The sequence below is a fragment of the Lagenorhynchus albirostris genome, chromosome 13, assembly GCF_949774975.1.
Source record: "Lagenorhynchus albirostris chromosome 13, mLagAlb1.1, whole genome shotgun sequence".
Classification (NCBI taxonomy): domain Eukaryota; kingdom Metazoa; phylum Chordata; class Mammalia; order Artiodactyla; family Delphinidae; genus Lagenorhynchus; species Lagenorhynchus albirostris.
The window spans coordinates 51,079,804-51,105,677 of record NC_083107.1 but is presented as its reverse complement, the minus strand read 5'-3'; the positions used below and the strand labels follow the sequence as shown (position 1 = coordinate 51,105,677).

General features: G+C 57.6%; 1 protein-coding gene across 3 annotated transcripts in view; it reads left to right on the top strand.

The window, feature by feature from the left end:
- The window catches only part of TTC7A (tetratricopeptide repeat domain 7A), a 122,186-nt gene that overhangs the window by 58,099 nt on the left and 38,213 nt on the right, over positions 1 to 25,874 (top strand). For all 3 annotated transcript variants that reach the window (XM_060169825.1, XM_060169826.1, XM_060169824.1), the window contains 7 exons: positions 5,624 to 5,761; positions 7,539 to 7,622; positions 11,370 to 11,474; positions 20,065 to 20,182; positions 21,669 to 21,726; positions 22,930 to 23,002; positions 25,671 to 25,831. In XM_060169825.1, the coding sequence (XP_060025808.1) occupies positions 5,624 to 5,761; positions 7,539 to 7,622; positions 11,370 to 11,474; positions 20,065 to 20,182; positions 21,669 to 21,726; positions 22,930 to 23,002; positions 25,671 to 25,831 (737 nt within the window). The remainder of the gene's footprint in view (positions 1 to 5,623; positions 5,762 to 7,538; positions 7,623 to 11,369; positions 11,475 to 20,064; positions 20,183 to 21,668; positions 21,727 to 22,929; positions 23,003 to 25,670; positions 25,832 to 25,874) is intronic.

Here is a 25,874-nt window from a genome sequence, read left to right as displayed (position 1 = left end):
AGTCTCTTACCTCCCTGATCCTCAGTTTTCTGTAAAATGGGGCTAATAAGGTCTCTCTTGCAGGCATTGGGTGGATGAAGTAAGAAAATGAGCACGAAGCTGCCTGGTACATTGTGGGTGTTGAACATGTATTCGTCTTATCCTGATGACTACCTGGTTCTGAGTCATTAATTTTAGAAAACATTTAGATTCAAGTCTGGTTGGGAGAAAAATTGGTTTGAGGATATACTGTTTGGTTAAAAAAACAAAACAAAACAAAAACGCTTCTCGGGCTTGATTCCATTCGGGTCTCAGCAGATGAGCACAGATAATTCCAGCTTCTGGCGCCTGGTTTGCTCTGACGTGAGGCCCTGCTGTGCTGCAGGCTGCAAGCGGAAAGGGTCTGTTAATGCTGCCAGCTCAGAACCCTCGGAGCAGTGGAGGTGGGAGAGCCTCGCGCCCTCGTTGGCAGGAAGATTTCTGCTGTAGGAGCCCGATGCGCAGGAGCGTGGGCTGGCGGGGGCCTGGCTGGGGCCGCCGTGTAGATGGGACACGGCACAGAGCATGTTATTCCTTGGCTCTGTGGACTGGCGGCTGGAGAGCCGGTGGTGATGATGGCTGCCGGTGGGGGTGACAGCACGAGCAGAACGGGACAGCATCCTCCAGGGAGGAGGGCAGGGGCCAGGCAGACTGGCACCAGGAGACTCCTTTCTGGGGCGATTGCTGGAGGTGAGCAGTGGGCCCTGAGGCTGGGTCCTTGGCCAGCAGAGAGGTTGTCCCTGAGAACAGGGCTGACGTGGTCCAAGGAGCTTGTTCTCTGCAGAGAAGCAGCACCTGAGGCCTGACTGAGAAAGTCCAGCCTGTGTTTTGCTTTGGTGCTTCCCTAAGCAGAGACGTCTGAGGGCCTCTGATGGCATGGACGGGGCTAGTGGACACTTCCTTGGAAGCACCTGGAGGCAGGGGAAGAGCCAGGGGTGAAGTCAGAATGTCTAGGCTCTAATCTGGGTCCTAAACCCCCTATCTGTATGCCTTGAGGAGCCTCCCTGGTCTCTCTGGGCCTCAGTTTTCTCATCTGTAAAATAGGACAGTAGAACAGGAGATGGTTGTTGTCAGCATTATGAGATACCACTTACAAAGTGCTCTACAAGTTAGTTTCCTTTCCTTCTCCTACCCTGCTTGTGTCCAGGATCAAAGGAGAAACAGGACTGGGCGAAGTGAAGGTCAGTGCTGTCTGTGGCCCTGCAGCCAGCAGAGGGTGGGGACCAGGGCTGGCAGAGGAGCCCACAAGACAGCAGGTGCTCAGGGCAGCAGAAGCCATCCTGGACTGGCTATCGGAGGTTCAGCCTTAATTCCTGGAGACCCCGCACACGTTAGTACACCCTCTGGGGCTCAGTTTCCCTGCCTGCAAAGGGGGCATCAGCAGTTTCATCCTGCCCCTCTGTGGGGTTACTGTGAGATCATGGCAGGGATAATTCAGTTCCTAAAATGCATGGCACACACATGAGGGATGGCTGTTTGAGCAAGAACCATCTTGCCTGAGGTGTCACGTGGGCTGCCCCCACCTCGGGGAATGGCGATGCCCTTGTGGCCCCGTATTTGCTTCATGGCTACGTGTCCAAAGACCACAAGTGGGTCACACTGGATGATGGTGGGGTGGGGAGGACCACGTTTCTTTGGCTTTTCCTCTTCTGACCTGCTGGAGGCCTGGGGTGAACGTCCCTTAGTCTGGGGAGACTGCCCCTGGGAGGACAGCAGAGGGTCCAAGGCTAGGAGCTTGTCTCAGGGACAGCTGCTGAGCCCTGCCTGGGATTAAATGCATGGATTAAATAAGAGCAGGGCACCCCCAGAGGTGGGGGACCTGGGGGTTTTGCAGGGGAAAACAGAGGAAAATAGCCTGCCATTATCCCCAAACCAGTAAGGAGTATGGTGTTGAGAAGACCATTTAGTTTCTGCACGATTCATGTCTCTCACTGCATCTGATCGGAGGATTTCCATGTGAGGACATTTAAATGGTGGAAGGGAAAGAGTGTGACTGGGACTAGTTAAAGTCAGGCTGCTGGTGGAGCTGGGAGCACTGTGTGGCCTGAGGGAGGTGAGTGCAGCAGCGGAGGGAATGGGACACCTGGGGTGCCCTGGGTGGGGACTTGAAGTCCCCAGAGGGTCTGAGGCCCTGTGCACTGAGGCCTGCTCTGGCCCCTGAGCTGCACGTGAATTCCTACCCTGTTGCCAGCCCCCTCGAGGCTTCTTTTTTTTCTGCCCCAGTTCTCCCCACCCCACCCTGTTGCATGGTTACGTACACATGCTGCCCAGCTGCCCTGCAAGCACTGGAGCATTTCACTGCAGCCCTGCCCCGAAGCCACAGCAACCACTCGGCAAACTTCTGCTTTTGGCTTTCCTTTGGGGACCCACGCTTTCCTCTTGGCACAAATGCCAAGTCCTGAGGACCCCCGAGAAGATGCCTTCCCCACTGTCTGTGTGTTGGGAGGCGGTCCCCAGGCAGAGGAGATGCTGCTGTGAGCCCCTCTTCTGTTCCTGTCCTGCCGACCTAATGCTTGCCCAGAGCTGGAAATTCGTGCCTCCCTCCCACCAGGCACACACATTCAGAGACGCTGTTCTCTTAAAGGTCAAGGTCTAGGGCAACAGGAGGAAGTTTCCACACCAGGCCCAGAGATCCTTCTCTTTCTAATGTCACTTGAGAGTGCTGTGTGCAGGCCTGTGCTGGGGCTGGGAGGCTCGAGATGAGCGAGATGCATCCCTGCCCCGAAAACCCATGAGCCAGTGGGGTGTGCAGGGGCCCGGGTGTGTTCCCAGGGTTGGGAGAGGATGGGGGGGGTGGGCAGCCTTGCCTGCTGAGATAAGTTGGGGACAGTGGCAGAAGGAAGGGATCCTTGAATTGAGTTTGAGGAGCCAAAAGGCATCCACATTGACAGACGGAACAAAGATGGGCCTCGGTTAGGAGAGGGAGCTGCAGGGAAGGACTTGGGAGCTAGTGGAGAGAAGCTGGCCAGGTGGGCAGCGTCTCATGGCAGCCACAGAAAGTGGGGGAGTTGGGAGGTGGGACCTGGCAGGGGCTGCGCACAGATAGGGTGACCAGAGCTCACTGCTCACCATCCCCTGCATGAGACTAGTCTGCATGGGTGGGTCCCCGATCCTGGATGTGTCCTGCAGGCAGCCTTCCATCAGGACCTCTCTCTCCCACCAGAGTTCTAGGTCAGATCCGCTCACTGTGTTCGTTGTGTACTGCGGCTGCGTCCCGTTTCCAGAGCCCCTCCCTGAGTGCAGGGACCGTGTCTCCCATCCTCTCATTCCCTGACCTCCTGCCCCCGACCCCACCCCCATTGCTGCCTGGTGGGGGCCGCCTCTCCGGGGCCCACCCAGGGCGGCGAGAGCTGGGGCGTTGCTGGAGGTGGAGGAGTGGGGAGGTCCACGGCCAGGCGCAGAGCGAGTTTTGTGCTTCTCACTGTAATAGTTCCTGCCGTGGCTCTCCTTAGAATCTCTTCTCTCTTCCTGTTGCTGCCTGTGTGGGTGGATATCACCAGGAAGGAGGGGGATTTCTCTGGCCCTTTCCCTCTCCATTCCTCTCCCTTAACCCTTTGGCACCTGAACGTCAGCTCTTGTTTACCAGGCTGGCACTGGTGCTCAGCCTTTCTGGGGATATCCTGGCATCCCCGGCACCCTTTCCTGGGGCAGGTCCACGCCCGTCAGGGCGGTGGGCAGCCCTTGCCTATTGTACCTAGAAGGGCAGCCATCAGGACCCCTGGCCCCTGGCCTGCCTTACTGAAATGCCCCCCCGGGTGAGTCACGTCCTTGGGTCTTACAGGTATTTTGGCTTCCAGAAGCCTCTGTGGGAATGTGCTTCAGGCCTGCACGGTAGGACACGTCCAGAGCCTACAGTCTAAAGGCCGTTGAGCTTCTGCCTCTGCAGTCATCACCCTGGGGAGCCTCAGCCCCTGACCTGGAGGAGGGGATAGTAGTCCTGCCCGGAAGAAGGTTGTGAGGACCACCTGTTGAAGCATTGTTTGAACCTGACCAGTGGGGATCTGGGTTTTAGGAGTCAGCAGGTCCCTTTTATTCTGTCAAAAAGGCCAAGTTCTTGGATCTGCAGTCCTTTGTGGGGAAGTAGAGGAGGGCGAGTCCCAACTCATGGAAGGGGGTTCAGCCTCTTCTACAGACGGAGGGGGATGCTGGGAAGAGACCCCTTTGGCAGAGGGGAGAAGAGGCAGGAGAGGGGAGGATGCTGGGAGCAGCCAGTGGGGGCGTCTGGCCAGAACCCAGCTTCGCTTCAGCTCAGGCACAGCCCTCAGTGTGTGTGTGTGCCTGTGTGTGTCTGTGTGTGTGTGTCTGTGTAGGAGACATGGGGGGCCCAGAGCATCCCCAGCCTGGGCCCCACCCTGCGGGGGATCCCCGTGACTCCTGTTTAGCTACTCTCGAGCCTGAGTGCTGTCCCCAGCATGTGAGTGTACAGAGAGGGTGGGACCACAGGCCGCAGAACAAGGGTCCCCGGTTCCTGATGGGGAGATTTCACCCTGATGGGGTGATAGAGTTCCCCCCTTCAGATCGTACAGAATCGCCCACTCCTAAAGCACGTTTCCCCTCGCCCCTCCCCTCTCTGAGCAGCAAACCCCGCCCCGCCCAGGCCGCTCTGAGCTACTGGACTCCTAAGTGCCACATGCCCAGCACAGAGACCCCGGGTTTTGAGGAGGGACAGAGAGGAGGGTTCCGTAGTCAGAAGGAGTCAGGGATAGGTCTGGGCTGGACGCAGGTGTGATAGGAAGGAGGTATGAGGTTCCTTATCAGAGGGACTTGGGGGGCCTGCAGAGGAAGAGAAGAGGGCACAGAGGGGCCACAGCCCAAACGCCCGTCCTGTGAGTCAAGCTGCAGAGTCGCCCATCTGATCTAGTCAGTTCCAGATGCTATCTGAAGCTCTTTCTGTGAGTGGACGGTTACACACACACAAGGAGCTGTCCCCCAGAACAGCTGGCCTGTATCCTCAATAATGCCAGTATCCTGGAGCCAGGCAAGGGCTGCAGGACTCTTCCCATGAAAGGGGGCACGAGAGACATGGCACCAATCCTGGATTGGGTCCTGGCACGATGACTCTACCAGAAAGGCCATCAATGGGACAGGCGGCGAAATCTGGATATGAGCTGGTATTAGAGAATAGAAATAACGGTGTTCCACTTCCTGAATTTGGCATTTCTGTTGTGGTTATAGAAAGACTGTCTTCTTTTCTTTAGGGGTGAAGGGCCAAGTTGCCTTAACGGACTACTACTACTACTACTATTACTGCTACTGTTATTATTATTAGAGAGACAAAGCCAGTGTGGTCAGTGTTAACAATTGGGTTTACTGCTGTGGTACTGTTCTTGTGGCTTTTCTGTAGATTTGACTGTTTGCAGAATAAAACACTGAAGTTCAGGAGCACGGGCCCTCAGGACTGCCGTCTCACCCCAGCCCAGGCTGTGGGTGGAGGGTTTGCTCTCTGTCCTGGGGGTGGGGAAAGGCTCTGGCTGGTTCTAGGAGTGTGGCCTGGGTCAGCGGCGAAAGAGCGACGGTCACTGGGCCTCAGAGGCAGGGGCCCTGTGGGGACAGACACCTGCTCATTTTCTGTCCTTGCTCTTTCCTAAACCGTGTCTCCCCACAGGCTACTCGGGATGTGGTGCTGAGCCGGGCACCGGAGCAGGAGGAGGACCGGGCGGTGAGCCTGCGGAACGCTGCGGCCATCTACGACCTCCTGAGCATCACGCTGGGCAGGAGGGGCCAGTACGTCATGCTCTCCGAGGTACAGCCTCCTCCGCTGCCCCTCCCCTGCCTCCACCAAGGGGTACAGCTCTGTTCCTGGGAGACCCAGCTGGGGACTGTCTTATTTCCAGTGCCGGAGAGGGCTGCCCTTCACTGGCAGGGTGGTTTTTGTTTGTTTGTTTTACAGATTTTTTTTTTTTTTTTTTGTGGTACGCGGGCCTCTCACTGCTGTGGCCTCTCCCGTTGCGGAGCACAGGCTCCGGACGCGCAGCCTCAGCGGCCATGGCTCACGGGCCCAGCCGCTCCGCGGCATGTGGGATCTTCCCGGACCGGGGCACGAACCCGTGTCCCCTGCATCGGCAGGCGGACTCTCAACCACTGCGCCACCAGGGAAACCCCGTTTTACAGATATTTTCATGTGTTTTTTCTTGTGAAAGAACGCATGGTGTTGTATAGAGAAGCACAGGAGGAAAGTTATGCACCCCTCAGTTTCCCGCAGAGGTGATGCTGGTGTTCTGTGACTACCTGTCCTGGCAGGGTTCTGAGCTGGGTGTGGTCAGGAGCCTGGAGCACGCCCACTGTACTGGGCAGACACTGCCGGGGCAGTGCTCCATGGGCTGGGCCCAGAGGGTGGTCCCTCTCCAGGATGTGGGGACCAGGAGCACAGAGCTGCCGCTCTCTCCTGCCCCCTCCCCACAGTGCGAATGGCTTGCGCGCTTCTTTGAGCTTTCAGATCCAGGCTGGGATCAAGGGTGGCATGGGGGCCCTCGGCCCCTTGTACAGGTGGCCTTCTCTTTGCACGTGTTTGGGAGGGCTCCCGAGAGGAGGGGCGGTCACGCCTGCTGAGCCCTTACCCATACCGAGGCACCGTGCGAGGTGCTTCCAGAAGATACCTTCTTTAACGTGGGGGGATAAGCGGTCTCTCAAGTTCACCAGTGAGGAAGGCGAGGCCCAGAGAGGTGGGTTTCTGCCCAGGATGGTGCAGGGAGTGTAGTTGAGCCAGCACGGGGGGACCCAGGCCACCGAGCTCTGAAAGTACCTGCTGTGTGGTCCTGTACCCCTCACCTCTGTCCCCCACCTGCCTGACCATGGCCACACAGTGAATCCTGGCCTCGAATGCTGGCTTCTGCCTCTGTCACCTGGAACCACTTCTGATGGTGACTGTCAGATCTCACAGGCAGCGTCTGACTTGGAGTGGCCCAGGATCAGAGTGGCCAGGGAACAGACGGTTTTTCTCGGTGGTCGTAGAGAAGAGCAGAAGGAAGCGTGTACATTTGGGCAGCATTTTATGCACGGGCTTTAGAGTCGGTACGTCTGCCACCGACCGGCCCTATGACTGTGGCAAGTCGTTTACTGAGCTTCAGCTGCTTCATCTGTGAAGTGGGGGGTAATTAGAGAACCCGCTTCACTGGGTTGTTGGGAAGAGTAAATGAGTTAATACACGTAGAAAGCTGAGTATGGTGCCAGGCACAATAGTAAGAAGAATCGTCAGCTGTTATTATTTTTATTTGATGTTTACATTTTGAAAGCACGTTAACCAATCTCATTTGGTTTTCACCATCGCCCTTGTGAGGTGTTCACATGATCTGGAGGTGGGAACCGAGGGCCAGAGAGGGTGAGAAACTTGCACGAGGTCACACAGCATGCGAGTGGCATAGACAGGTTACCCCTGGAGTTTTCTGACAGGAACCAAGTGTGAGCTCTGGCGACCTCCTGCGGGAAGCGACTTGGGCAGAGATTCCCCTGGAAGGGTATGGGGTGGGCTGGTGTGGGAAGGACCCCTGGAGGGGAAGTACTGACCGTCTCCCTCTCCCCAGTGCCTGGAGCGAGCCATGAAGTTTGCATTTGGAGAATTTCACCTTTGGTACCAAGTGGCCCTGTCCATGGTGGCTTGTGGGAAGGTAAGACCCAGGGTGCGCTGGGGGTTGTACACTCACCCTTGGCGGGGGAGGTGGTCTGCTCTCCTCTAGTCCTTCCCAGAGGTGGGCGGAGGGCGGGGCAGTGATTCAGAAATATCGTCCAGCAGCTGATTTTAATCTCCAGGGAATGAGGGGCATGAAGGGTCCCACACAGACCCCTGTGTGAATCTGGTGCCTGCCTGTGAGTTACAGCCGTGCCAGGTAGGCAGGTGTGTCTGTGGATGCTTTTCTCCGAGTATATGTGCACGCCTGGGGCATCGTAGCATTTCCGCCTGTGAGTTGGTTGGTGTGACTGCCTGAGGCAGGCGTGGACATGGGTTCCAGGCGAGGGGAACGTTGTTCCATTGGGGCCGCAGCTCTCTTCCTGCCCAGGAGGGAGCGTGGCATCAGGAAAGGACATCCGGAACTCACCTAGGAGGGAGCAGGGGCCCCCCCTCCCCTGAGGGAGTGTGGAGGGAGCGCTTCGAGGAGAGGAGGACGTGGCCGGGGGTGGTCAGGAGGAACCCTGCTCAGCGCGGGGCTGACCTTATTCCAGTTTCCAGGGCTGCGTTTGCTCTCCACCCGCCAAGCTCTGCCCCAGCACCCACTGGTTTTCCCTCCCATGAGAATCACACTTACGTAAGCCGCTATTCTCAGCAGTGACATGAAAGGAAAACCTTTCCGGAGCTGGGCGCTGAGGGTGTCGGGGCCGAGGATGCTACGAAGGCAGGAAGTGAGGAGGCATGAGCTCGCAGATGGTTCCAAGAGCTGTAACACCCGGAGCCCATTTGTGGGGCTGAGGGGATTCCTCCCTGCCCCCCGTCCCGCCCCGACCGCGCCACCTGCCATTTCTAGCCCCTCAGCCATCTCTGAGGAGGGCCCTCCCGGCCTTGCCAGCCGCTCCTCCATGAATGGAGGGTGTCCAGGTCCTGGCAGGAAAGGGCAAGAAGGGCAGGTGCTGCAGCCTGACAGGTGGGAAGGGCCCGGAGAGGTGAAGCCGAGAATCAAGTGGGAGCCTTCTCTGCACCCCACTTCCCTTGCCAGGCATTTGTCTTCCCAAACCTCTTCCCCTTCCCCCATCACACGGGCCACCTCCCCGAACATCCTGAAGTCATGACATGACGTACCCTGGCTCTGCACTCCGCAGGGTCTCGTCGAGGCTCAGAGTTCAGAACACAGACAGGGCGAGGCCCTCGGGGTGGCGAGGTGCTGGAGCTCGTGTGGAGCCTGGGCAGACAGCTTGCAGTGGGTTGCGACAGCTTCTTCCCACCTCCAGGGAACAGAGAAGGAGCCTCTAGTCTTGTAATAGTGAGTATGGTCCAAGAGGACCAGGGCCAGGTTCTCACCCTTCTGTGGGTCATGGACCCCTTTGAGATGCTGAGGAAAGTGGTGACCCCTCCTGAGAAGAGTGCACTGTGCTCAGAAGTTATCTTTAATTTCTGGGGGTGCTCCTGGAAGCCCCCCCAGTCTCAGGAAAAGGTGTCACGTTACAGGGTCTTCAACCTCCTTACTGAGAAGAGCCAGGCTCAGAGAGGTCCAGATGCAACCTGGCATACCCCTGGCACACCCCAAGATCCGGGGAGCTGGTGCCCAGACCAGCAAGGTGGATACGAGAATGGCCTTACAGGCAGGAGGTTGGGGTGATCAGTGAGCTCCTCATGCGTGAGGCCCCACAGGCTGGGTTACACCCGCCCCTGCATTCAGTGCAGCAGGAGATTGTTCTGGAAGCGCACTCTCCACCCCCCGCCCCTCAGGAACCCCACGCACTGGATCAGTCTGCCGGGTTGGCTCAGGCAGCCCTCGGAAGCGTGGCCAGACCTTGCCTTTGTCAAGAGCCTAAGGTGGGAATCAAGGTTCTGCACCTGCGATTGTGCGCAGAAGGTGAGGCCGAGCGGATATCGATATATCTGGCACCTCCACCTGCAGGAAGAGAGGAGGAGTCCCACGGCATGATTTAGGTCACTCCTCTTGGTCTCCTCGGCAATCACAGTGGCTGCGTTGCTAGGTAACCAGAATGACAAAAAAAGAGCCCGCAGCTCCGACTGTGGAGTCCTCAGATGGCTCCTTAAATAGCAGTGTTTTGTGGTCTGGGTAGGGGTGGGACGTGGAGGGTCAGGGTTAGAGAAGCCCGTGTTTCAGGGATGCAGAGGTCAGCAGCCAGGGAGGGGGCAGGCCTGCTGGAGTGTGTGGGCAGAGGGGGCCGTGCTGAGGGAGCTGGGAGCGACCTTCACGGGAGGGGGTCTCCGGAGAGGGGGATGGCCTGGCAGCTCTTGCAGAGCCCCTCACCGGCCTCCCTCGCCCCAGCCCAGGCCAGGCACCTCCCTCCCCCGCAGCCTCCCAGCCGGTCATATGCCAACACCCTCTTGGTCTCATACCCTCTTCTTTCATGAGAGAGCAGTGTGGTGGGGACTTTGTCGTCTCTCCCCAGCCTTTCTGTGGGCACCTGACGGGCAAGAGCCATGGTCTCTTCCCCCTCCATGCAGTGACCCCACATCCCCCAGCCCCATGCTTGGGGCTGAGAAAAGCTCTCCTTTCTCAGGGGGGAAGGGAAAGGGAGCTAGAGAAAGGCAGGGGTCCGGAGTGGACACAGACCAGTGGGGCCCCAGGTCTCCATCAGCCAGTCTCCACACTGTGCTGTGGACAGGAGAGTCCTCTAGATCCCTTATTTCCCCAGCGGGGCCTGGGGAGGATGAGAGCTAACTAACGGCAGGGAGCTGTAGTTACACACACTCGCGCGCGCGTGCGTGCGTGCGTGCGTGCGTGTGTGTGTGGAGCAGGGAGAGAGAGACCTCCTCTCTGGCCAAGGTAGTCACCACAGAGGCAGCATAGGGCAGTGGTTACAAGCTTAGAGCCAGACTGCTCAAACCCCAGCTTAGCCACTTAGGGGCAGTGTGGCTTCAAACACACTATTTAACTTCTCTGCAGTTCAGTTTCCTCATCTGTAAATAGGGACATAGCTACCTACCTCATAGAGCTGTGAAAAGCAAATGACTTCATATTTATAAAGCAGTTAGAACAGGGGTCAGCACACTTTCTGTAAAGCGTCAGAGAGTAAACATTTTTGACTTTGCGGGCCAAACAGTCTGTGTGGGAACTACTCCACTCTGCCTTTGCGTCACAAAAGCAGCCATAGGCAATATCCACATGAATGGACGTGGCCAAGTTCCAATAAAACTTTATTAACAAAAGCAGGCAGAGGGCCAGATTTGGCCTGTGAGCTGGGTTTTGCAGACCTTCCGCACTTGGCCATTCTCAGCACGTCTAGTGTGGCCCCATCCCCACGGCTTCTCTCCTGCTGCTTCTCTGCCGGCCTTTATGTTCCCCGCACTCCCCACCACTGGTCCTGCCTCCAGTCCCCATGTGGGCTTATCCTCATCTTGCCACGTATAAACTGAGGGTGTTGAACTCAGGGGTCTGAGAGAATTCCTTCTACCTCTAAAATTTCTGTGGTTCACCTTTGAATTCCTTTTGAAGAGCTTCCCTCTGTTCTCACCTTAGCTCTTATCACATCACTTCTGGGCAGGGTCACAGCCTTCATTCTCCAGATGAGGAAACTGAGACCCGGGGAGGGGGACTTGCCTGCCACCACCGCCTGCGCTCCTCCCGCTGGGCCTCTTCCTGGCTTGGGAGGAACGGGGCGCGGAGCCGGGGCTGGCTGTTTGGGAGCTGCCCCCACTGTGGGCATGAGGCACCCAGTCTGCCGCAGCCCAGGGCTGCGAGTGACTGTGTTGCCCACCCTTTCTTCTGCAGTCATCCTATGCCGTGTCGCTGCTGCGGGAGTGCGTGAAGCTGCGGCCCTCGGACCCCACGGTGCCCCTGATGGCCGCCAAGCTCTGCATAGGGTCCCTGCACTGGGTGAGTGAGCTACGGGCTCAGGGCCCAGGTGCTGGCGGCTTCCTGTGGGAGGATGGTGGCAGGTGGGCGCCAGGTGATCGTGTGGGCACCTCGCTGTGTGTGTAAGGGGTGGGGGAGCGTGGGGAGCTTCGAGGTGGGCAGGCCTGGAGGGGAGATCAGGGTGGAGCATGGCTTCTGAGAAAACTCCAGCCTCCATCCCCAACTCAGGATGGTGTCAGGTTTGTGATTCAGCCTTGAATGTCTCCAGGGAGCCAAATGTGGAGTCAAAAGTTGGGGTGCCCCCCACCTGCCCAGCAGCAGGGGCAGTGGGCAGGACCTTGGAGTTACCTGGGCCAACGCACCATTTGGAGTCAGAACCACCTCCGGGCCAGTGGGAAGGTGGCCTCTCTGTCAGCCCCCTCCTTCCTCTGGGCTCCAGCCCCCTGGTCCCTGCCTTGTGCTCAGCTCCCTGCTTACCGCTCTGCTGAGGCGGCTGAACTAAAGATGAGCTCAACGTGTGCCCTCTGGCCAGCAGCACTTTACCTCGAGGAGGTCAGCAGGGGGAGTGAGCAAAGAGCCCTGGGCCAGGAACCCAGAGCCCCAGGCCTCGCCTTGGTGCTCCCTCCGCCAGGCTCCCACCTGCTGCTCCCAGCTGCTGCTCCCAGCCTGGAGGTTCTAGCGGCGGGGCCTCTGCACGGCTGTCTCCTCTCGCTGGGAGCTCCCTTGCCTACATTCCTGGCTTCCTCAGGTCCACATCAGCCTCCTGATGTCAGGGCAGGTCCTATTTCCACCCTCTTGAGTGACATAGAACAGTGCAGCATCTCTCCCATGTGTTGGCTGTCAGCCCCACCCACATCTCCTCTCTTCAGGCTAAATAAGCCCCGTTCCTTCATTGGCCCAGCATCTCCCAAAGGGGGAGCTTCTCCCATACACGGTCCTCCCCTTCCTGATGTCGTGACACCCCAGCCTACCCTCGCTGTCGGGTGCCCAGCCTGTCCAAGGCAAAGGGGCCAGGCTGCAGGTGCCTACAGCAGGCACTTCAGAATTAGCAGCCTCTCCAGCTCCTCCAGTCCTGGGAAGGGAGACTCCACCAGGTATCCTGAGGACCCTCTCCGAGGGGTCCCTGCCTCACCGCCCAGCGGGCCTCATCCCCCCTGTGCTGCAGGGACTGACTCCCTCGCACGATTGGTGGAGGGGGGAGGAAGCAGCGCCTTTCCCTCTGTTCCCTGGTCCTCAGGTCCCCATGTATGATATGCACACATGGCCCCCAAACGACTGTGGATGATGGGGGAGGGAAGAGCATGGCTTTGGCCCCAGGCTTTATGATGTTTTTCTATAAGACTGATCTATGATAGGCTCTAGGCATTTGGAAGAGGCTTCGTGATGAGGTGGGTAAGAGTTTCACTGTTCCTCATATGTGGCGTAAATGACATAAAGTATGGAGAGGGCCGGACAGGTCAGGGAGGCTTCCAGGAGGAGGAGGCCATGGACTGGGCTCTGAGGTGGGCCAGCGGCGGGCCCTTCCATCACAGCTTGCTTTCCTCAGCCACATGATTAGTGGGGAAACTCGTCCCTCAAGTGTTTTTAGGGAGACTATTAGCGTCTTACACCCCAGAGGGTAGGGTGCCGTTGAGATGTGGGTGCCGGCAGGGTGGGGACCCAGTCTGAGCGCATTGCAGCAGTGGGTGGTGGCGTGAGCTGGAGGATGCAGAGGGTGGGCTCGCTGACCTGTGGCTCACACCCCTGTGTGTTCCCAGGGCTCCTGAGAGGGGCCTCAAGTGCATCCCTGGGATGAAGCCCAAATACCCGCCTTGCCAGGAGCGGGGCGGGGAGGGCATCTGTGCTCCCAAGGGCTGCCAGCTCTGAGTTGGCTGTGGGTCCACCCAGCCAATGGCTGCCCTTGCTGGGAAACCCTAAATGTAGGTCTTTCCGCAGCGGAGGAGCTGTTTCCCTCAGCAGCATAATTACAGTGATTATGTGCATTCAGATTACATGGTAATAAAATTAGGATCCAATCAGTCCAAATTGAAAACAGACGAGTTAGGAGCAAAGTAATCAATGACAACATAAATAGAAAAGCCCAAAAGGAAACTTAAACATGCAGACTGGACCTCAGAATCGGGGAGGAGGGTGAGTTGTTTAACCTCAGCGGAGAAGTTTATTTGGGTTTGGGGGCTGGTTTGAGCCAGGGTTCAACTCGGGTACAGGCTAGAGCGTGGTCCTGCTGGAGGGCTGGGGCTGGGCTCCAGGCAGCCTTCCCTGCCCTGAACAAAACCTCCTGTGCCTCCCTACCTGCCTTGGACACTTAGCACAAGGCATTGCATTTTTTGCTGCGTGTGTGTTTCTTGAAGGCAGGAACTCGCTCTCTTCTTTCTTGAAACCCTAGCCCAGAGTTAATGCCTAGTGCTTACTGGATGAATCCTACTTGCCAGTGAGCACAGTCACTTGTCAAGGAATTCTGCCTTGTTTGGTACTTGCCTTTCTATCTAAACGGGGAGCTTCTTCACTTACTGTTTCTCACACCCTCAGCCCTTCTCTCCCACAAAGAACCCTGCACATAGTAGGTGTTCAGAAATACAGAATAACACCTGCTTCAGCAGTCCACGAGGGACAGGTGTGGGAGGTCTACATCTGGCTCACGGTTCTCCCTGGCTCCCTGGGTTGGTGCTGGGCTGAGAGCAGGCTGTAGGTGGCCCAGGGCAGCCTGTTCTCCTAGGCGGCCAGGAGAGGGGCAGCCCAGCACTCTCTGTCCTCAGGGCCGAGAGCAGGAAGAATGGGTCTGACGGGAGGGCAGGGGGGTGCTGGTGCTTTATAACGGGGCACAGATCCTGCAAGGCGACCGATGCCACCTCCGCCTCCTGCCTTCACAGCTGTCCTGGCTCACCTCAGCCCCCAGCAGTCCCGGCCATTGCCCAGCCAAGCCCCATGAGCTGGGGCCCGAGATCTGGGGATAAACAGTTTGGCCCGGGTTGCAGGAAGGGAGGCTGAAACTGGGACACTGGAAAAACGAGTTGTGCTGGGTGAAAGCGGACCAGGTGGCCGTGTGCCCAGAGGTGGAGCACCTGCTGTCCCCGCGTCCTGTCCTTATGCCCAGAGCCAGCGTAGGATGCTCCAGACTGGGTCTGGGTCTGAGATCAAGGTTGCCCCTGGGTGAGGGCAGGTGAGGAGGGGCCTGGGCAGAGGTGCCGGCATTGTCCCATGCCGGCTGCCCTGGGTTTGAGAGCACTGGCCCCGCTGCTTAGCCTGAGGCTTGCCTCAGTGGGGGAGGGCGTCCCAGGCTCTGACCCAGTGACAGCAGTGGGGCAGCCCCCTGCCTCAGCATGACCAGCATCTTGCCGGGGTCCCCAGCCAGTTATTTGGGGCAGGAGAAAAGGGAGCTGTAAATATTTTTTCACATCCCTCCAAACACAATTAGTTCAAATTCATTTAATTAAAAAAGTTAAAACCTTTCTAGGAGGACAGGAGATGGGGGTGTGCCTGTGTGTCACACACAGAAGGAGAGGAGGTTGTGGAATGGAAAAGCAGGCCATGCTCATCTTTGGAAAGGTCTGCGGTGCTGTCCCTCGGCCTCTTCCCCTAAGGGGGTGGGATGGGATGGTGGAAGGAGTGCAGGCTTTGGAGGCTGAGAGGATGGGGTTCAGATTCCTAGCTGTGTGACTTTGGGTGAGTCAGTTACCCTTTCTGTGCCTCATCAGTAACCTGGAAACAGTCACATCCACTGTTACAGGGTGGCTCTGACTATCAGAGCTGAGCAGTGTCCCTCTTATATAGCATGTGGGAGGTACCTGGTAAATGGCAGCCATCCCTGTAGCCGACTCTCAGGAAGGATGTGCCTTTGTGTTTTTGCCTTCATTTTTGAGATTCAGGATGAGGAGGGCCAGGAAGATGGATTAAGTGTTCCAGGAGGCCAGAAAGAATGCCAGCTCTCCTGCCACGAGCTTATGGAAATTAGGAAGAGTACCTGTTCCTTCCAGGAAGAAAAAAGTGCATTTTCAGTAGAGCAGATAACAACAGGTCCTGGATCCTATGGGAAGCAACTAAGGAGAAACTGGAGGTGCTGTTTAATCAGAGCTCTGGGGGCTCAGAAATGACCTTTCTCTGGTTCCCAGGGAGGGAAGAAGAGGTGAAGATTCCAGGGGTACAAGCTCTTTGGCCCACTGCAAGATGAACCGGGCAGCCTGAGCCGGAGCAGAGTGTACAGGCCAGGAGCCTATCTGTGTGGGGACCAAATGAGGAGAACTGGAGAGATGCAGGAACTTGGAAAGGTGTGGGAATGCTTTCCGTACTTACAGAAAGCAAAAGCAAAGCGTCGAAACATTACATCCTTCGATGCGTCCTTTTCCCAAAGGGACAGAGAGGAGAAAAATGAAGACCCACAGAGGGCAGCCATGAATCAGGCAGCTCAGAAAGATCCAGGCGTAGACTCAGAAGACCTGGGTTGGAAATTCAGTTTTCTCACTTACCAGCCGGGTGACCTTGGATAGGTCCCCTAAGCACCCTGTGCCTCAGAACCTAAGCTGTAAGACACCCATTCCATCAAGTGGCTGCCGTGCTGTGACACGCCAGGTGGGCACCCAGCTGCTCTAGAACTGCAAGGGAGGAAGAGAGAAAGGATCTCCACGTGGGTTTTGTGACAAAGTTACATGGCCTCCACAGGAAAGGAGGTATTTAAAAGCGGTGTAGGAGGAGAATGGTTGAAAGTTTTGGAAACCCCTCACCCTGGAAGTATTTTGATGAGCAAGGAGGTCCCAGTGCTGTAACCCGAGCAAATCTTGCAGAAGCAGCGGCACAACTCCAGAGCCATTAGCTGTTAACTTTGGAGGCCACAGGAGGAAGTATGTGGAGATTGGAAAGGGCAGGTGAGGTGCTAGACGGCTGGGTGGTTGTAGATGGGCAGGCGCTGGGTGGATCAATCAGCCATTTACTTTTCACACTGTAGGTTGAGACCCATTAGTGGACTGTGAAATAGAACTTTTTCAAAAATGAAATAGACAATCACAGAATAGCATAGAAAATATCCGAGTGTATTACCCACAGTAGAGGTGAGTATTGTGACAGGGTGGGTGGGTGGTTACACGTATGTGTGTCCCAGACCACGGGACAGAGATGTTGACCGACCTGGCGCAGCTGACGGCACAGGGAGACCCCGCTGTCCTTGTGTAGAGTTGCTCCTTATCTGAGACGAAGGGTCAGGCCAGAGACAAAAGGCAGACAGTGGTGGCCCCTCTCTGGATTCCAGGAGGGTCTTTGATGCCACCTCCTAATTTGTCAGTGAGCTCGTGTAGCTTTAGGCAACAGCGGCTCTATTCAGATGGCACTCGCCACATGTGTCAGGCTGAGACTTAAAAAAAATTCTGGAAGATTAACTATAGATCTAAAATCACAACCAATAATAATAATAGTAGTTTATGTTTATTCAGGCACCGTTCTGAGCATTCATTGTGTCTTTATCTCATTCAGTACTCCCCGCAACCCCGTGAGACACACGCCCGTTATCCTCATTTTACAGAAGAGGGAACGGAGGCACAGCAAAGTGAAGTGACTTGCCCAAGGTCACACAGTAAACAGCCACGCCAGGGTTTGAGCCCAGGAAGCCTGGCCCCAGAGCTTGTGCTCTAAGCTGCTAGGCCGTCCTGCTCTCTGCATGGAAAATTTACCCATGGGCATGGTGCCGACTCTGGATTTAGGTGGGATTATCATACTTCAGAACAAAGGTGGCAAAGCCATATTTTCAAGGGCTTTAGGATTCCCCCTGCTGTCTTAGATGAACAGGAATTGTGCATTATGTATACATATACTTTTAATATGTATTTTATATTTGAAATACATACATATTGGGGTTTTTTGTTGATTTTTGATGTGACTTTTTCCCTTTTGCTAGCTAGTTAGAGCACCCATGTATAAATCTGTTCATACTGTATGGTATCATATTGTATATTATCACATTTAAGAGAATTGATGATACTTCTTTTTGTTCATAATCCCATGACTCCACATGCAAAAAACTGTTCTGTGGTAGGTAAGAGAAATCAAAATGGTGTCGGCCATGTAAGAAAAGGGTCCATGGAAGCCTTGTGGGTTTGATTTGAGACAGATGCTGACACCACACCTGAAGACCATTTTAAACTATGTGGGCAAGGCTGCAAGTACTGGCCAAGGACAGCTACTAACCTGGGGTCAGAGGGGACCACAAGTTGGACAAGCTAAGGATGTACGTTGTCACTTTTTAAAGCTAAAGGAGGGTGAGCTTTGTTAATCCGGGATATGATATGTATAAACTGGAGAGGAATTTTTCCCTGTTTGCCAGTAATTGCCGAGCTTTGTTCCTGGCACCCTCTGTACCTGGGCTGCCAGAGGTAGAAGCTGGCATTTGCTGAGGAAGGACATGGCCGTGAGAAGAGTGTACACACGTGGAGTGCAGGAGGTTTCTGAATTCTGTTTATAATTCGTACTTGGTGGTTTGTAAAAAAGCTCGCTCCTGTTTGAATGGGGCATAATGATGCCTAGAGACAGTGTGGGAGACCAGCTGCACCAGCAGTAGGGATATTAACAAGGAGGCAAGATGCTGTTGCTCACCTACCCTTCCCTTGGTGCCTCCTGCCCGCCCCCGGCCACGAGGCCTCCTTGGACAACCCCAGGCAGGAGGTTGCCTGCTCCTGGGGAGCTCCCATGGCCCCAGGCCAGCACCATACAGTGGAGCCTTAATTAAGAGCCACCTTGTCCTGTGGGCTCTCTCCCTCCTTAGGGAGTCCGTGCGTGCTCATCCGGGCATCCTGCCCCCGTGTCACTGGGCCTCCCCAGCCAGGCCCAGCATAGAGCCTGGTGCTGCAGAAGCCTCCGTGGAGGTTTGTAGGGAGGAGTAGTTACATTGTGGGAGGGGGTCCAGCTCCCCATTTTGCAGATAAGGCCCTTTGGGACGTAGAACTGAAGTGACTTGCTCAAGGCCCCGTGTCTGTTGGGCCGAGCCTGTGTCGCAAGGCTTGTCCTGTGCTTTTCACTCAGCCTGGCTCCGACTTCAGGGCCCCGCGGCTCTCCTGAGTCCTGCTGGGCCACGTGCTCCAGGGGACAGATCTCCGCATCTACAGACTTGGGTCCACCCGGCCAGCGGACACTGGGCAGCAGGCAGCTGTGGGGTTTACTGAGCTGCTGCCTCCCCCGAAGCCCAAGTCCTCAGGCCTGATGGTGTTACAGGCCCAGCTCCCCAGACTCCCATGTCCTTTCGGTGACCAGCCCACCAACCTGGAGGTGGCCCACTACCCAGGCCGGCAGCTTGAGCTCTACCACAGGGGGGTAGAGAGCTGCCACTGTCGCCATTTGTCAGGGATGGTGGCCAGGCCGCTGGGATCCAGCCCCCCTTCCACCATCTCCCTCTGGGCTGTCACCTCACCTGCTCTGCCTCTCTTGTAGTTTGAGGTTTTTTATCCCCTCTGTTCAGTGGGTTCTCTGCTCCATCAGCCTTTTTCCTGCACATAGCGCACCATGGCTGTGCCCAGATGGTGAACTCAGCCCAACTCGCCTCCCCACGGCTAATGGCCTCTATCTCAGGGTCCCCTCATACTCCAAGGAGGGAGAGTCCACCAGTGCCCCCAGCTGTGGCCAGTGGTCAGGCCACAAGATGCACAGAACTGTCCCTCTCCCGCTGGGGGGGTGCGCCTGTGCAGGGACGGGAGCAGAGTGCGGGCTCACCGGCTGGGGTGCCAGAAGCCAGCTTCACTTTGTGGGCCCCTCCGGATGGGGGGCGATGTTCCACATAAGGCAGTCCTGACGCCTGGGCAGCAGTGGGGCTGTGGGCATGAATCATTCAGCCCCTTGGTGAGGGCGGTCCCCGTTGTCCTTGGTGACGCTGCTACCGCAGGCCCACGGGCAGATGACATTCCTGGGTGGGTAGGAGGGAGGAGACCTCTGGGAGGCCTGTGGGCCCTGAGTGGGCACAGCTGAGGCCCCCAGCTGTTCCCGGCCTCCCAACAGGCCTGCCTGCCGTGGGTGCCCCAGAGGGCTGCCTGCGTGCCCCTCTCTCCGTGTCACGTGCTGTGTGTGATGTGCACACACGTGACCTGAGCCAGTTGGTCCCTTTCCAACTGGAACAGTCCCTCCTGCTCTCCGGACAAACACAACCCCAGGCCTGAAAAGTTAGAGCAAGCCCACAGCCGGAGCCAGCGTGGTGGCCTGCCCGCTCTGCAGGGTTGGCGGTGTCCCGGAGGCCCAGTCCCCGAGCCCTGCCTGCCCCCCGCTCCCGCTCCCCTCTCTCTGCCGAGCGGGGCAGAGACGGACACGGGCAGAGTGAGGAAAGGAGCTGGTACAGACTGGCCTGCTCCTGGGTCCAGGCCCTCAGCAGAGCAGCTGTCGGGGAGCTGGCATCCTTGGAGCAAGGGAAGCTTTCCCTGTGAGAGGTGGCGTCCCGTGATCTTGAGCACAAGGCCTCTGGGTGGGGGAAAAGGTCCAGGTTGGTGCTTGTGGAAGAAGCAGCTCTCCTTCCATTCAGTGACTGTGTGGCCTCAGGAAGGCGCCTGGCCTTTGTGGTCGGGCGCAAGGAATTGCAGTTCTGAGGGTCCCGGGCTGGCGACTATGAACGGCGGCCCTCCGCGGTGACCTGCACCTCTCCTCTTTGCAGCTGAAGGAGGCGCAGCACTTCGCCATGATGGTGATTCAGCTCGGAGAGGAAGCCGGGGAGTTCCTCTCCAAGGGCTACCTGGCACTGGGTCTCACCTACAGCCTGCAGGCCACCGACGGTGAGTGCTGGGGCCGAGGAGCCTCTGCTCGGGGTGACTCAGGCCTCCTACTTGCCCCCCGGCACAGCCCACGCTGACCGCTGCCCCTGGAACTCCTGTGACGCTTGCCGTCTGTGATGCGCCACCAGCCCTTGCCCGCACAGTGTCTTCTTTCTGGTTCACCTTTACCGTCGGCACCACCGTCATCTTCTGGGGTCTTTTAAATCCCCCCAGTGCATGGCATAGAGCTGGGTACGCAGCAGGCGTTTGCTGAATACTTGTGCTTGGTGCGTGGGTTTGCCGCCTGGAGTCTGGTGTTCCATCCCCAACCCCGCCAGCTCAGCCGTGTGTTCCCCTAGGGATCGGCAGCCACCTACTTCTGTATCCTTGCAGCTTGAGGGAAAGGGAGTGATAGGCCCCCACCCAGACCAAACCCGGAATAGTAATCAGCTCCAACCCACACCGCCTATTCAGGCGGCGCCCCGGGAGCAGGCTTCAGAGGCCCCGCACACGAGAGGTAAGAACAGCTGGCAGTGGCAAGACGAGGGCAGGAAGAGGGTGAGATCCTGGTGCCGTGCCAGCCGCTCGTTCTCGAGTGACAGTAGTCACTGTGTCTTGAAGGTATCGGTGAGGCTCTGATAAGGAACCCTGGGATCCCTCCACACTGGTCCAGTGAGGGAGTCATCAGTCCCTCAGTCAGAGTCCAGAGACCCTCCATGTGCCTTTAATCCTCTAGAAGCAGGGCTGCTTTATAAGCCGGGGACCCCTGACACCCATCCATGCCAGCAGCATCTTGACCTGGTCTGGTTGGAGGCTGACAACAGTCATTTTAAAGCTTCCCAGGGGTTCAGTGTGCTGCTAAGGCTTCGAATGCCTGTGCTCCCCTATTTAAAAGATGATTTAATTTACCAGAAGGGTGCCCGGTTTGGGTTAAATCAAGAAGCCTCATGGGGAAAGTACAATAGAGGTTTCTGGTGGCCTAGTGGGAGGGGAGTTGGTGTTCAGTGGGTACAGACAGTCTGTTAGGGGCGATAAGAAAGATCTGGAGACGGATGGTGGTGATGGTGGCACGACATGGCGAACGTACTTAATGCCATGGAATCGTCCACTTGAAATTTGTTGAAATTGGTAGAAAAGAAGAAGCCTCATCGGTAAGGAAGCCCAGGGAGGCATGTGGCCAGGACAGAGGTGGTAACTTTTCCCTAGAGGCTTGGGCCTTTGGAAGGGTCAGGGTGGCCCAGGTGGCAAGGAAGGCAAAGGAGTACAAGGATCTGTTGTGTCAAGAATCATGCCAGGAGGCTAGGACCAGGGCGACACCTGCCCCCCTTCCCCCAGTAACCAGGGCAGACGGTGGCACCATTCTGGAGCTGCTTGAGTGCAAGCATTTGCCGGATGGGGTCCCGGGGGGGCTTCTCCCCGCAGAGCTCTGTGCCCTGGGTGGGACAGAGCTGGGTCGGCCCCCCTCCAGCACCCCCTCATGGCTTCGTCTCCATCCTGTCTCCTGCAGCGACTCTGAAATCCAAGCAAGATGAATTGCACCGGAAGGCACTGCAGACGCTGGAGAGGTGAGGGAGGCCCGACTGGCAGCGTTGCTCGAGGGGACTCCTTCTCCTGTTCTCTTAGGAGACCTTCTGGTGTAGACAGAGCAAAGGTTTCTGTGCCCATGTTGTTGACCAGCTGACCGAGGCTCTGAGAGCTCACACAGGAAGCAGGGACAGGCCTTTGGGGTTGGGTTGAGCCCTTCCACATGAGTAGAGCTCCCCCCAGGCTCAGCTCCCGTCCCCCTGAGCTCAGGGGACGCGAGCTATAGCAGGAAGGCACCTTGCACAGTGACCTACAAGTATAGCAGGGACTCAGAAAGAGTGTTTGCCTCCTCCCAGCCCCTCTGCAACCTGAGGGCTGTGAGGAGCCCTACCCCAGGTCCTCACAGAGATTTCCTGGGAGCCCAGAGTCCAGGAGGGAGGAAGGGAGGGAGGGGGCGGCAGAGAAGCCCCTCCCCCAGCAGCAGCCCTTCCTCCCTCTCCAGGCCCATCCTGGCTGAGTCCCCTCTCCACCACAGCCCGGGCACCCACCTGAGCACCCCTCCCCTTCCTTCCTCTGGCCCATCGCAGGGCTCTTCCCCATGAGCCCCGTGTGTCTTTGTCCCTCAGAGCACGGATGGCGGCTGCTGGGTAGGGGCCTGCCCTGGACTCCTCATGCCAGCTTCCTGGGAACTCCCCTCTGGGGCAGGCTGTTCTCAAGCCCAGGGAGGAAGGAGAGGCCCATCCTGGCAAACCCCCTCTGAACTCCCAGGATCAGGGGACATCTCCTTCCCTCCCCCGCTGGCTCTTCATTCCCAGCGCTTCTTGCCCAGAGAGGCCATCCCAGCCCCACATCCTCCGGGAACCGTTCCCTTCTGTCGTGCGGTGGAGAGGGCAGACTCCAGGCTCTGTACCAGGCCACAGCCGGGTCAACAGCTGCCCGGAGGAGAGGGCTTCCCCCACCCAGCAGTCCTGTCCTCCCAGACGGCCCCCACCTCAGCCAGAGCCAGCTCTCTCGGCACCCACTGCCCCTGCCTTGGGCTGCCCGTGGGCTTTCTGCCCCAGCCATGGTCTCCCGCGGGGCACCCTCCAAAGCGGGCCCAGGCAGAATCTCCAACATTGGGCCCTGCAGCACCCAGCACAGGGGCGGGCACGCTGGAGACCCACGTCACACACTGGTTGCCGTCCTTGATGGCTGACTTGATGGCTGACTTGATGGCTGACTTGCTGCTCCCTTGCCCCATACAGAGCCCAGCAGCTGGCGCCCGATGACCCCCAGGTCATCCTCTATGTCTCCCTGCAGCTGGCCCTCGTCCGCCAGGTGAGTCCTCACAATTCTAACACCCAGGTCTCTGGGGGCTGCTGATCTTCTCCTGGCTCCACTGCCTTTATCGGCTGTGTGACCCTTTGCAAGTGACTTGACCTCTCTGAGCCTCTGTTTCCTTGTCTGCTATGTCAGCACCTTCATACTCCACCTCAGAGGGCCCTAGTAAGGATTAAGTCAGCTAATGTGGTAAAGCCCCTGGCCCACGGTGGGCGCACAGGAAGGGGTTATTCTCTGCCCTCACTCCGCCTACAGTGTGTCCGTCTCCTGAGAAGTTGACAGGTGACCACAGTAAACATTTGCTTGTGTCCTCACCTTCTGTTGAGCTTTCCCCAGGGGTCTAGAGTAGAGTGATTGGCACGTGGAGCTGTTTCTGTGTGACCCAGAGCTTTCCTCTGACCCTGTGGACGCCACCGGCAGGCTAGGCCTCTGGGGCCTGACGGGGACCTGCTATCCGCCAACCACCTTCGACCTACATGGCTCTCCAGGCCGACCCACCTTCCTTCTCCAAGCTGTCCAGGGAGTGAGGCCGGGCAACCCACCCAGCCATTGCCTTTCAGAAACGAGCGAGAGCTCCCATCACCCAGGCCCCTCAGAGCCTCTGCTTTCACGTGTGCCCCGCAGGCTGGTGCTCTGTGTGAAGCAGGACCTCTCGGTGGCTTTGATCGGGTGAGCGTGGACGCTGGGCCACTCGGGACCTGCAGACGAGCCAGCAGGGACCCGGGCTGGGCTGCAGACTGTTGGAGAGGAGTCCACAGAGCCCCCATCTGCTCGTGGTCAGGTGACAGGCAGCCTGGCTGACGAGGGTGCTGCCGTACCCCCACTGGCCTGGGCGAGCCCTGCGTCTGATGAGGAGGGCGCCGGTGGCCCCATTTGACACCTGAGGCGCTGAAGCTCTCCTGAGCTCAGGAACTGGGAACTGGCCAGGCCAGCACAGTGGCTGTTCCAGAGCCCACCCTGACCGAGTGAAGCAACCCCATGGGGCTCTAAGTATCCTGTCCCTCTGTCCCGTTTGGAGACTGGGCAATTGGAGCCTTGTCCACCGGCCGGGTGGTTGGTTTTACTGGTCGATGTCAACTTCTAGCCCCCGGTCTCATCTTCAGGGAGCTGTGTTCCCAGCCCCTCTCCCACTGTGCCCCTGGCTCCTGACTTCCAGGTCCTGGAGGAGGCACCTGTCCCTCTCTGCTGCTCTCTCCAGAAACATCAGTCTGCTCTGCTGCTCCCAGGAGCGTGGACGCAAAGATACCCGACACCAGTTTATTTTTAGCCCTCTGTAAAAGAACCGGTGCTTTCCTTGCCAATCAAGTTCCTGATAAACCTTCGGTGATGCATTTTTTAATATCTTTAAGTATTCAGCCGCCTCTGATGAATGGCGTCTGTCCTCCCAGAGAGATGGCTGGGCCGGGCCAGTGGAGCCTGGCACCCATTGTCCTTGGGGACCCAGATCTTGGTAACCTCGGGGTTGAAGGTCCCTGAACGAACTCTAAGCTAGTCCTGCTGCCTGGGTCCCTGAGCTCCTCTGGCCCATCCTGCCCAGAGCATGCATGGCTGCTCAAATAGTGAGGACCGAGGATTTGGACACCCAGCCCAGAATAACGGGGCAGGAGCAGCCCTGGGGAGGCATGGGCAGGCCAAGCCAGGAGCCACACTGACCTTAGCTTACTCCTTTACTTTCCATGACCTTCCACAAAGGGAGGTCCCCGTGGGAGGACTCTGGGCCTGGCAGTAGTGCCCGCAGCCTGTGCAGAGCCTGGGTGGAGACCGGGCAGGTGCCGGGGACCAGAGGCCCCAGCTGACCTGTGTCCTGTAGGCCCCTCAAGGAGCCTTGGAGACCGGGGTCTGAGATTTGGTGAAGAACAAGACTTCCTGAAAAGGGCTTCCGAGGTTCCTGGGAGGACGGGGTCCTGGTGTGGATAGAGTCACAGGAGCTGACACAGCTGCCAGGCCTGAGCGCCTGAGAGAACACGTCCCTCAGGACTGAGAGAAAGGGTCTTACCTGTTCGTTAGCTGCCTGGGCTCTGGGGGCTTGAAGAGGGAAACTCACATTTTCAAACGTGTTCAGTACTCAGCAGGACATTTTTCCTACGTCGTCTCACCCTCTCGGCCACTGTCATAGGTATGACCGTTATCCTCACTTTGCAGCGTAAGGACTGCAGCTCAGACAGGCGAAGTCCCCTGCCCTGGGCGCCAGCTAGGAAGTGGCAGAGCTGGGATCCATGCCCCCATCTGACCCCAGAGCCTAAGCTCTTGCCACTGTGAACCTCTGAGTAGGAGGCAGCATCTATCTGTCAGCCCCCAGCACTGCGTGAATAGGTTCGGAGAAGAGTCCTGTAGCCAGTGGTCCGGGTGGCCTCTCCTCGCAGCCCCACTCCTCCGGTTTAGTTGGTGCTTCCCGGCTGATCCTTCGTGGTACTCTGTGAACCTGCCCCTCTTTTCCCTCTTGCTTGGGCACAGCGCTAGCTTCCAGGGCCTGACTTTGGACAGCAGATCCCTCCTGGCCATGTGATTTGGGGGCGTGTTTTCTCATCAGAGCCCCTGCCTGCCCCACAGTGCCTGGGGTCTCATTGAGTCTGCTGCACCCTTGTTGGCTGGCACCTGGCCCCAGAGTCCGGGGTGAGGTGTGGGCCTTGGGGAAGGTCGCTCAGCTGGTGCCTTTCTCCGGCAGATCTCCAGCGCCATGGAGCAGCTGCAGGAGGCCCTGAAAGTGTGCAAGGATGACGCCAATGCCCTCCACCTGCTGGCGCTCCTTTTCTCGGCCCAGAAACACTATCAGCACGCCCTGGACGTCATCAACATGGCCATCACGGAGTATCCTGAGAACTTCAAGTGAGTTCCCCATGGACACTGCTGGGCTGGCGGGCTGGTCAGT